At 45.9% G+C, this 11,633-nt stretch overlaps 1 protein-coding gene across 1 annotated transcript; it reads left to right on the top strand.

Moving 5' to 3' along the window:
• The first annotated feature begins 3,366 nt into the window (after window positions 1-3,366).
• On the top strand, window positions 3,367-10,409 carry Zp4 (zona pellucida glycoprotein 4). The gene is made up of 12 exons (XM_048460721.3): window positions 3,367-3,564; window positions 3,795-3,916; window positions 3,993-4,095; window positions 5,008-5,166; window positions 5,807-5,994; window positions 6,513-6,610; window positions 7,363-7,493; window positions 7,952-8,141; window positions 8,217-8,364; window positions 8,678-8,756; window positions 9,837-9,953; window positions 10,259-10,409. The coding sequence occupies exons 1-12, from the start codon at window positions 3,375-3,377 to the stop codon at window positions 10,363-10,365; spliced, it is 1,632 nt and encodes a 543-aa protein (XP_048316678.3). The 5' UTR covers window positions 3,367-3,374; the 3' UTR covers window positions 10,366-10,409.
• Window positions 10,410-11,633: the final 1,224 nt, after the last annotated feature.

Below are 11,633 nucleotides of genomic sequence, written 5' to 3' on the forward strand. Positions count from 1 at the left end.
AATTGTTTACTTATTTAATCAATACTGTTTAGTATATGAGCTAAGTGAAGTATAACTACAAAGTAGAACTTGACCCACCTTCAAACTCAAGTCTCAAAGAAGTGTAGAAGAGAGGCTGAGGAAAAAAATCTGACCCAGCAAGAGTCACCTGTGGGGAGAGGGGGGAGGACTCCCAGGTGAGGCCTGCAGAAAAGCTCCCACCTACCCTTGCCATCTAGAGAAGCTCCTCCAGGTGGATGGGATCCAGATCACCTGACACCCAGACACTAGAGCACTCGGCCCCAGCCCCACCCCAGTTTCTACTTCAGTCACCTGAAATAAGGGCTAAACTTTGCATTTTAAACAAGTCCGCAGATGATTCTGGTGCTTTGATCTCAAGTGGACCCTTCAACCTGTGTCCTGGGAGAAGGAGAGAAACTGGACAAAATGGTAACGGGGCTGCTAGCAGGCCACAGAAAAGAGACCAGGTACACAAAGGTTTGTGACCAGACAAGCAAGGTCACAGCATGGTTAAAATAGGTACATCCTGAGAACAAGACAGATCAGGATAAGATATATGATATGTCCGATGCTCTGAGAAATCTGGCTGACTCCAGCTAGCTCAGAGCAACTGAAAAAATGCAGCAGGATGTAAGCATAAGAAAATTATCACCTTCCCCCAAATTCCCTATCCTTGAACCATCCCTAATTCACTAACCACTAACGTTAGTCCCACTGACTCAGAGATTATTGGATGCAAAACTGATCCCCTCCCTCAAAAAGAACAAATTCCCTTCCTTTCAGTACAGTCAAGGCAAAAATGGAAATTTTAAGAAATGACACTTTTGTTTGATTTTTCTTTTTTTTTCCTAACATAATAGCTCCACCCTCTATGAAGATAGGCTGACTCCTACCGCCCAGTGCCTTAGAACGTGGCCTTCCTTCCTTATTTGGAAATACGGTCTTTATACATATTCAAACAAAAACTGAAATCATCATAGTAGATCTTAATCCAATATGACCAATGTCCACAATTTTTTTGAAAGGCCATTTGGACCTACAGACGGACACAGATGGAGGACAGTATGAAGACACACGGGGGGTGTGGCATCTGAGACAAACGGGAGCCCATGTCTGCAAGGACAGGCAAGGGCTGCTGGCAGCCAGGAGAGGCTGGAAGACACAGAAGCCACTTCTCCTCAGTATTTTGTTGTGGCCCTGCAGACACCTTGAGTTCACACTCCCAGTGTCCTCTACTGTATGCCAAAAAAACTGTTGTTTCGAATCTCCCAAGGGTGGTACTTATTAGGGCAGCTTTAAAAGAAAAATTACAAATTCATCTCTCTCCCCGCCTCTCCCTCTACTCTCTCTCTTCCCTTTCTCTTCTTCCCTCTCTCCCTCTCTCACACACACCTTGGCATCTGCAATATTAAACATGATATCTCTATTTTCCTCCAACAGTTAATAGCCTTTGTGCTCAGGAAAATGGGCCATCTTTCTCAAACCACAATGGCTGGGGTGGGGGATCTCTTTGATTTTTAGAAAATGGTAAGGAACACAAATACACCCTCCGATTCCTTGGAGAATGTCATATAAAATCATCTGTTAGTACCCCAAACCACATGAATAGCTTAACCATGTTGAGTCACACCCGCCAATCAAAGGCTTACCCAGCTGCCACTCAAGTGGCCATCAACCTTATTGCTTCTGTCCTCCTTGGCTTGCACAGGAGAGTGGAGGAGGAATTCACCGCAGACTTTCAGAAATACTAAGTGGACAGGAGACGCCCGCTATGTCTATAGGAGCCATATGTAAATTGCTTGAATTCTCTAGAGTTAAGGGTCTTTCACTTCTTGTAGGTGTTTTAAATGTCACATTTAGAAGCTGTGATTATTGCCTGCTTTTGTGACAGTTAAAGAATGCTGGGAGACAGTGCATTGGCTGATGGTGCTCAAAACTTACTGGTACCTACAAAGTCAACACATCCGTCCACCGATTTGGGTTGATGATCATAAGGGATGGGGGAGGCATGTGTCCAACCACCCTATCATCAAATCCTCACCACAAAGTCTTGAGTTTTAGTTCCCACTTTAACCGTTTAATTCACTCCTCTCTTTCATGATCTTTCTGTTGAGAGACAGAGAACAAAAGAGAGACGGAGATTAAGGTTAACGTATATAAACATTCCTCTGGAAATCAGGTTAACTAGCTGGCCTCCTAGCCCCACGACAGAGAAGAGTAGCCTTGTACCCCTGGTGGTCACAGCAAGGATGAGGTCAAACAAGGTAACAGAGACAAAACCAGAATGGGAGAAGTGCTGTACCGTGGAGCAGCTCCGAACAGCACACCCTGTGAGTCTGCGCAGAGAAGTGGGGATGAAAGAAGAGCTAGCGATGGGAGTCATCGCCTCCGAGTGACTCTGGGTGGCCGGCCATTCATTCTGACTTCTTAAAAAGAAAACCCACAGAGATGCTTCCATCTTCCCTCAGAACAGCCTCTCTCCCACAAAGGAAAGCAGATGGAGTCTTGTTCAAATTCCCTGGTTACAAAGTGGCTCACATAATTCTCTGGTTTTCCCCTCTATAATTTGTTTTTTGAGAGAGATATTATATAGACCGAGCAAGGCTCCAACTTAACATGTAGCCAAATATGAGCCTGAGTTTTCTTGTCATTCTGCTTCCATGCCCAGAGTGCTGGGATTATGATGGGATTCTCTCTGCATACATGACAAAGTTCTAAACCAGCTTGACTCTGGAATCGGGTTTAAGCGATCCTGAGATTTTGAACCAAGTGCAGAGTGACTTCCCATGAAAGCTTAGAACCAGAGCAGAAAGGAAGAAGGTCATTAAAGCAGCTAACCTCAGCCCAGGGACACTGGCTACACTCTCCCTGCTTGGCTAAGCATAGAGCCATGTATTTGACCTAAATATCTCGTGGCATCCTTAAAGAACAGTACTGCCAGGACAATCATTCTCATTTTTCCAGATAGAAATTCCAAAATTTAGAGAGGCAGTAACCTACCCAGATCCCAGCCCTTGTCACCCATCTCTCACCTGGGCCAATGCAGCTAGGGTCCTCACTTGAAAACGCAAAGTTCTGGAAGGCTTTTTTCTTGAAGTCGCTTTTTTGAAAACAAGCTAGTAGAACAAATACTGCATGTAACTAACTGAAGAAGCCTGCTTTTGGCCAAAAGGAACACATCAGCCAGCTCTGGAGACCAGGGAATTAAATATTAAATGGGATGCATCTGTAGATTGTGCCCCAGAAGGAAGAAATCACCCTCTTCAAAGTCTCTCCACCTGCAAGTTGTAAGGATATCGGCCCCAAACCAAGCTTTCCTCATATATATAAAGAGGTCTCCTCTCATGTGGATGTGGGCTAGTGAAGGAGAAAGCATGGCCAAGCAGGCTCTAAGTTGCACTCCGTGGCTTCTGCCAGGCATCTTACTGTGTTTCCCATTCTGTCCTCCTTTGAGTGGGCAGCATGTGACTGAGTTGCCAGGTGTGCTCCACTGTGGGCTACAGAGCTTCCAGTTGACTGTGAACCTCAGCCTGGAGGCAGAGAATCCTGGGTTAACAGCTTGGGGTAAGTCAGACTCAACCAGGTACTTGTTCTTCAACTTCTGGTCTTGACCCTTTCCTCCTTTCAAAATCTCCGCAGCCCCTGCCTACAGAGTGCATAGTCAAAACCGTGCAACTTCCAAATTCACCTTGTCTTGTGTTTTCTCAGTGATGGAAGAGCCCTGGGGTCAGCTGGTGGGGCTGATTATCCACCAATGATTAAGTGCTGTGTTTTCCATGTTCTCCCTGCCCTAGATAGCCAAGGGCTGCCGCACAGCCTGAAGAATGACTCCGACTGTGGTACATGGGTGACAGACAGTCCGGATGGCTCTCTGGTGTTGGAAGCTACCTACAATGGCTGCTATGTCACTCTGAGGGTAAGTAGACCCCCGCTTTCAGACAAGAATCCTTCCAACCACCAGCCAGGCTGACCGTTGTTGCTTGTCTCTGCAGGGCCTCCACTATGTCATGGAAGTTGGAATGCAAGAGGTCGACGTAGCTGGACGGATGGCAGGGGCAAGGAAGAGACTGCTTCAGTGCCCTTTGGATCTTCCAAGTAAGTGTAGAAAACATTCTGGCCCGGGGTGGGTCCTGCCTAGAAGGTGCTCTTGGGCACTCCTGTCAACTCCAGGTGGTAGCAACTGATCCTAAGAAGGCCTCTTCCCTCCATGTCAGCCCTTAGGAAAGCTAACCATAGGGAGACTCCAGCCCAGGCTGGGATAGTTAGTTAGAAGCTGACTCCAACTTCCTGACCCAGGGCTCTAGGTTCTGCTGGATCTCTTGACAAAAGCCTCTTGCCTGTGATTTGCAAAGTTGGGATTCAAATGCGAACTAACTCTTAGCTGGAACCAGGAGGCTCCTCACCTTTTGGAAGGGGTGGAAAACAGGAGCAAGTAATAGGAAATAGCCAGAGAAGCCATCTCACGCCACAGCCTTCCACCTCCAGCTGGGGACACTTGATCAGTTAACTAGAAAACCAGAGGCAATCTCTTCCCTGAGAACCCTTTATCATCATAAGGACAGATCCAAACCTAAATCCTCTGACACTATCTGGCTACCCAAAACATTAAATGGGATTGGTAATGCACACACCAAATGAGTCACAGTCTTTACTCAAGCCTACTTAGAAGCCTGATGGCATGAAAAGATCCTGTGGTATCAACCATGGCAAAGACTGATAGGTCCCTCTAAAGAGCCAGCAAGGTGGTCGTTGAAAGGCATGTGAAGAGCCAATCTGCTCCCACACATACTAGAACGTTATCCTAAGTAGAAATCCATTTCAGGTGACTAACAAGGTGACTTAACATTGATCTTTCTTTGGGATTTAGTCTACAGAGAGGAGAGTCAGCAGGCCTGTTGAGGTGGTCTGGATGTTCTGGAGTTCAAAGCTCAGGTTTGTGACAAGATGCGGCACTGTAGAACCCCCTGCTTGCCCAACTTGAACTCTCCTTCCCTTCTCATTATCCAGCCCCCGAGACTCTGAGTCCTGAAGTGTGCAGTCCTGTGCCAGTAAAGGAAAGGCTGCCCTGCGCTCCCTCGCCCATCTCTCGAGGAGACTGTGACCAGCTGGGCTGCTGCTACAGCTCTGAAGAGGAAGAGGCGGGCTCCTGTTACTATGGAAACACAGGTACATGCTTTCATCTCAAATTAGTTGAAGAAAAGGGACTTAGTGATTTCTGGTGATACCAGAGCAGCGAAAGCTTAATTCAGCCAGCAAATAAAAAGCAACTGTTTTACTAGTGGATGGGCAATGCTGCCTAGAACTAGAACTTTTGTAGCCTTTCACTGTCTATTCTCCTAGACATCAAACAAAAACCTGCAGGGACTTTAAGAAATTAAGTCTATGTGACAGGTACTTACTAATTGAGAAACTTGCTTTCCTAAGGAACAGCCACTTAGGTGTCTGGTGGTCTTAAAATTATGTTTAGAGAGAATCACCCCCAAGTGATTATTCACATGCCCCATATCAAGATTGAAGGTTTTCCAGCACATTAAACACCCAGAGCCCAGGTCTAAGCAGTAAGACAGCAGGTACTCCCGCACCTGCCCTCCAAATGCAGGTGTAGCCAAGTTAGAGCCTTGCCTCAGTGGCCCTGGCAAGGCTTTGGTGCACGTGGTCATTGGGCGAGCCTGTTGGCAGGTGCCTGGTCATCAGTGGAAATTCCAACCTCACTGTGGGGGCATCTGGAGCAACTGATTCACTAGACTTAGGTCCACCTGGCTCCACCTCAGGAGCGACCTGACCTCGCCTGTCTCTGGTCTTCCAGTGACCTCCCAGTGCACCAGAGACGGCCACTTCTCCATTGCTGTATCCAGGAATGTGACCTCGCCACCCCTGCGCTTGGATTCACTACACTTGGCCTTCAGGAGTGATAGTGGATGCGATCCAGTAATGGCAACATCCACCTTTGTCCTGTTCCAATTTCCATTTACTTCCTGTGGGACCACAAGGCAGGTGAGGAGGGTCTTGGGATGGGGGTGGAAGCAGTGCCCTAGTGATTAGGAGATGAGTTGAGATATTATAGTCACGAAGAAGTAGTCCTGATCACTCTGGGTATCTAGAACAGTCTCCAGGGCACAAAGGGCCGTGGTTATCAGGTGGGTGCTTCTGTGAGCATTCAGCAAATGTCTCTGCTGTGGTCCAGCTTGTCCTCCACCATTCTGTAGGGAGCAAATATAAGGAGCAGATTCCTCACACTTCCAGACTCTAGGTAATAGGGAAGGGATGCTGACTTGGATTGGGGTGGTCCATTTGCCTAATCTCTAGACTTAAATCATCTCTTCATTCCTTGGTTCTACATCAAGCATTAGCCATACTTTTTCAAGTTACTCAGACAGGACCCCTGCATCCCTGTAGGGCTCAGGAAATAGAATACAAAATAAGAAGTGACTCTAAGAACTGGGTCTGGGCCACATGGATATAGTATTCAGCCAACAGACTGACGCGACAACTTCTCTTTACCCATTGGACAGATCAGTGGAGACCAGGTCGTGTATGAAAATGAGCTAGTGGCCACTCAGGATGTGAGAGCCTGGGGCAGTGGCTCTATTACCCGAGACAGCATCTTCAGGTAGAGTCAATTTTGATCAAAGAGGCCAGTAGGCCTTTTCTTAAGGTAAGACTCTGAGGTAAACTGAGCCCACAGGAGAACACTTCCCAGCAATAGGTGAATCTACCTGCTACATCAGCTTGCCATTCAAATAGACCACTGCATATATTACCTGGGTCTCTGCTTCCAACTTAATCTCAGCCTTATCCTCACGTGAGACTTCTGTTCCTTCCACCTCGTGGGGATTGATTTCTCTTCTGGGCCTCCTCTTTACCTTGGCTAGGTGCAGCTGAAAGAATTTCTTTCAGACCTGACCTCCTCAGGTCTCACACTTGAGTTTCATTGCTGTAGATTAAAGAAAGTACGAGTGTTTCCTCGAGAACCCTCTGAGATAACACCTGTGTTGCTCTCCTCTTTGAACACCTGATGCTCTCAGCCTCTCCAAGCCTAGGCTTGTCCATGCACGGGGCCTCCATGGAGCACCTCCCACCTGCGCTTCTTGGCAAGCATTTTCACTCATACCCCCTCACCTGTAAGACGCTCACTATCCACCTGCTCGCACTCTTACCCGGCTCCTGCAGCATATTCTGTAGTTTTCTCACCAACTCATGCTGGCCTTGTTGGCATAGTGACAATGGAAGGTCGTTCTAAGGACAGAAACCCCCTCTGATTTAGTTATGAACTTGGAAAACACCTACCACTAGATCCTCTACAGTTTAAATCAGCAGGGGTGGCCAGCAAACCCATGGTACTAAAATCTTATTTTCCTGCAGGCTCCGAGTCAGTTGCAGCTACTCTGTTCTCAGCAACACATCCCCAATTAACATGCAAGTCCTGACTCTCCCACCACCCCTTCCTAAGACCCAGCCTGGGCCCCTCTCTCTGGAACTTCAGATTGCCAAGGGTAAGCCTTCCTTAGTTGATAAATCCTGCCTAAAGGCTGTCGGTGCACTAACTTGGTAATATGACATGTGTATAGGTTTTTAGGAGTTGAGACTATTCCTAGTAGCATAGTTTCCTAGTTCTGCTTATAGCAGTTTAATATTCTCTCTCTCTCTCTCTCTCTCACACACACACACACACACACACGGGGGGGGGGGAGTAGAGATCAGAGGCCAACCTCAGGTCAATTCCTTGTGTGCCATTCACCTTGTTTACTGAGGTGAGATCGCTCATTGGCCTGGAGTTTCTATCTCAGCTTTGCCAACTCTAGGATTATAAGCACAGTAAGCACAGACATTAAAGCCTGGTGTTTTTTCACATGGGTTCTGGGGTCGAGTTCAGATCCCAAGCCTCTACAGGCAGGTATTTTATCTACTAAGCTATCCCCAGCACTACTTTATTCTGGCTTTCTCTGTCCAGATAAAACCTATAGCTCTTACCATGGTGCCGATGACTACCCGCTGGTGAAATTTCTCCAGGATCCTATTTATGTTGAGGTCTCCATCCTTCACAGAACAGACCCCTCTTTGGGGTTACAGCTAGAGCAGTGCTGGGCCACACCTGGCCCTAAACCTTCTCATCAAACACAATGGCCCATCCTGGTGAAGGGGTAAGTTGAGTCCTCCCTGAATCTGCGTGGGCCTTCCAAACAAGCCCATCCTGACTTCTGTGTCTCTGGACTTAGGTGCCCGTACGCTGGAGACAACTATCGGACCGAAAGGATCGCTGTGCCGAAGGCGTCAACCCCCTTCCCCTTCCATCACCAACGCTTCAGCATCTCCACCTTCAGCTTCACGAACGCTGTAAGAGAGGAACACACTCTTGGTGACCAGGTATGGTATCTCCTCCTGTACCCTTGCAAAGTTTTAAAACTCCCAGTAGTCAGGACTATTTACCCTTCTGCCACTCTAAGGTGGCTCTTTGACCTTTGACACTGGCTCTTAGTATTGAGGGCAGCTTCCATGTGGTACCAAGAGCATGGGTACCATCTGTCACCTGAACTCTGGAGCTTCGAGACCATTGGGACATTAATTGAGGCGTATGGCCATCACACATTCTCAAGTTTTTGGAGAGATGAGGTATGGGGTTGGGAGACTTGTGATGTGGGAGGTGTCTACAACGTGACATTGGCTTGTCAACCCCCAGGTATACCTGCACTGCAGTGCATTGGTCTGCCAGCCTGCTGGGACGCCAGCCTGCATGGTAATCTGTTCTGCTTCCAGAAGTGAGTACCTTAGCTGCCCACCTCCAGACCTAAATGAATCCCCAAATTCTACCATGTTAGGCTCAGATATTAAACTAAGAAGAGTTATCTCGTTAATAGCATTTCTCTTAGAACTAAGTATGCACGAGGATCGAGCTGACTAGATTGCCAGAATCTCAAGTTTTCAAAAATAATTCAGTTTACACAAAAATTGACTAAATCAGAAGCCAATTATGGCCCAAATGTGACTGAATTTATGAGCATGCACAGCATCAGATCCAGACTTCAAAAACGTGGGTTCTATGATCAAAGTCAAGTCTTCATGCTTACATAGTAGTTTACTGACTGACCTGTTTCCTCAACCAGCCCCATGTCAACTTCTTTTTCATCTTGCCTGTTCTCCAAAGTAGATGTCCTGACCACCTGAATGCAGGTCTTCAATGTGCCCTGAGGGTACATAGTGGAAAAACCAGAGACAGAGTATGCTCTGGAGTTGACCTGACCCAGACCTTCTTATAAATGTGGATGTTGCTACTGATCCACTCACTCACACTAGATTTGAGATTCTTAGATCCTTAGATGTCGTCTATAAGAAAAAAACTTTTAGTAATTCAGTGTAGTCATGGTATATAAGACACAAATATAAACCATTTCTGATCATGCTCATTATTATTCCCATCCGTAAAGACAATAGATTGACTTTTTCTAGGTCATTTAACTGACAGTTATAGGATTACAAGAACTGTATCCTCACTTCCTGTTTTGAGCATATAACCTCTGGACCTTAAAGGTAACAGAATGCTACTGTCAATGTTCTTTCCAGGAGAGGATGCTAGCTGCAGTGGTGGGGGAGATCATTGAATGTGATTATCTATGTCCAACTCTTGGTGAACTCAATAAACACCTTTGTAGAGTAAAATAGAAAATCTCAGACTTGATTGGGTTTGTATTAACACCATAAAGGCTTTTATAAGGTGTGGAATAGAGACGGGGGGCATCAAGGGGCTTGCTTTCGTGCCTTAGTCCCTTGGCTTACCCTTGCTTGGGCCATGTATACAAAGGAAAACGTCCAACAATTACAAGCTCTCATCTCTCCATCAGGAAGAAGAAAATCTGAGCTTTATTTTGAAAACAGCACTGCCAGCATATCTAGCAAGGGCCCTGTGATCCTCCTCCAAGCCACTAGGGACCCTGCGGACGCGCTCCACAGACACTCAAGTGAGTGGGAGGGCATCAAATGACCAGCTACTTCCTAGCTAGTTGCAAACTCGCATGCTTGTAATCTCAGCACTTGAAAGCTGAGGCAGGAGGATAATTTCTAGTTCAAGGACAGCCTTGCTACGTAGCAAGATGCTATCACTCCCCTTATCCTTAAGTTGCTTCCTTGCCCTGTTCTTTATTGTTCAATGTCTGTTTTCCCCCCAAAGAAAACATCATTCCTACAGAAGACTCCTTGCTTCTATCAAGATCTAGAATGACTTGGCTTGTTTTAGCATACACTAATCCACGTTTCCACTCTACAGGTAGTCCCATGGATTCCCCTGCTCTGTGGATGGTAGGACTTTCTGTCGTCACGATCATCATTGGAGTCTTATTAGTCTTCTACTTGGTCATCAGAAAAATGAGATAAATCTCTCAAACCAGTTGTCTTAATAAAACAGTAAATTCCCAGCATGCTATGTGCTTGTTATTTGAAAGATAGTCTGATGCTGAAGGAATACCTCGACTTATCTAAGCATCTTACTCTTCTTAGGGAAGTCATCTCGGATGAGTCCGAGCAAAGAGTAGCATGCTGTCCTTTCAGCTCACCCTACTGTGCAGAGCAATGCTTTGGTAGAACACAACGTGGTAGGCTTGGGAAGGCAGTTTACACACATATACCTAACTAGCTCGACTGACAAGGTTTTACAAGCTTGAGATGTAGGAATTTTCAAGCAGAGAGAAACTAGTCTTTGGTTAGCCACAACACTCTGGGACTGCTGGCTTGGGGATTTTAGGGGACAGCCAGTAGATCATAAGAGGGGTTAACTTAAACCTTTTGCTGAAAGGCTACACTTGTGCATACGTGTAATCACAGCACATGGGATTTCCAAGATGGATGACAATTTAAGGTCAGCCTCGGCTACACAAGAGACCCTGCCATTTTATTTCAAAAGTCAAAAATGCCTGTGTTAGAACACCTGCCTGTCCTGTTCAAAGCCATGAGCTTGAAATCTAATGCCACCCATAGTTGCTATCACTACTCCTAGAAAGTGATTTAAGAGATCTGAATCAAGGCTTCTAACTACTACAGCTTCTAATCCTAGGGCAAGAGCCAAGGTATTTGTGGCAGTAATAAAGGTCAATTTGTCTATGATAAAAACTGACTCACCTTGGCTATCACAAGTAGGCAGAAGAAAGTAAAAATGTATCAATTTCAAAAATACCCATAGCTGCACGTCCCCATGTTAACTTCTGGAGACCAACATATTCTTATAGCAAGTCTTGTGAATGTTAGGGGAAAATGCTGTATGTGAACTGTAGATGTTAGACTGAGTTTTTCTCTCGTTTAAACAGGCTGACTTCAAACTATGTTGCCGAGGTTTACCATAAGCTCTTAATGCCCATGCCTCCTATTCCAGAATTCTGGGATCACAGAAGTGCCACCATTCCTTTGTGCCTTGATGGGGTTGAACTCAGAGCTTTGTGAATTCTGGGTAACCGCCCTACCAACAGAGTATATCCCCTGACTATTTTTATACATACCAATTATACATGTATATATAATCTTAATAGAATTAATAACTAAGAAAATTGACAGGAATCAACAGCATTTCATGCAAACATTTACTTCAGACTGAGATAAATGAATGTAGTGCATAAGTGAAGCATAAATTAAAGTACTTTATAACCTAAATT

This window comes from Myodes glareolus, chromosome 14 (assembly GCF_982192425.1).
Source record: "Myodes glareolus chromosome 14, mMyoGla1.1, whole genome shotgun sequence".
Lineage (NCBI taxonomy): Eukaryota > Metazoa > Chordata > Mammalia > Rodentia > Cricetidae > Myodes > Myodes glareolus.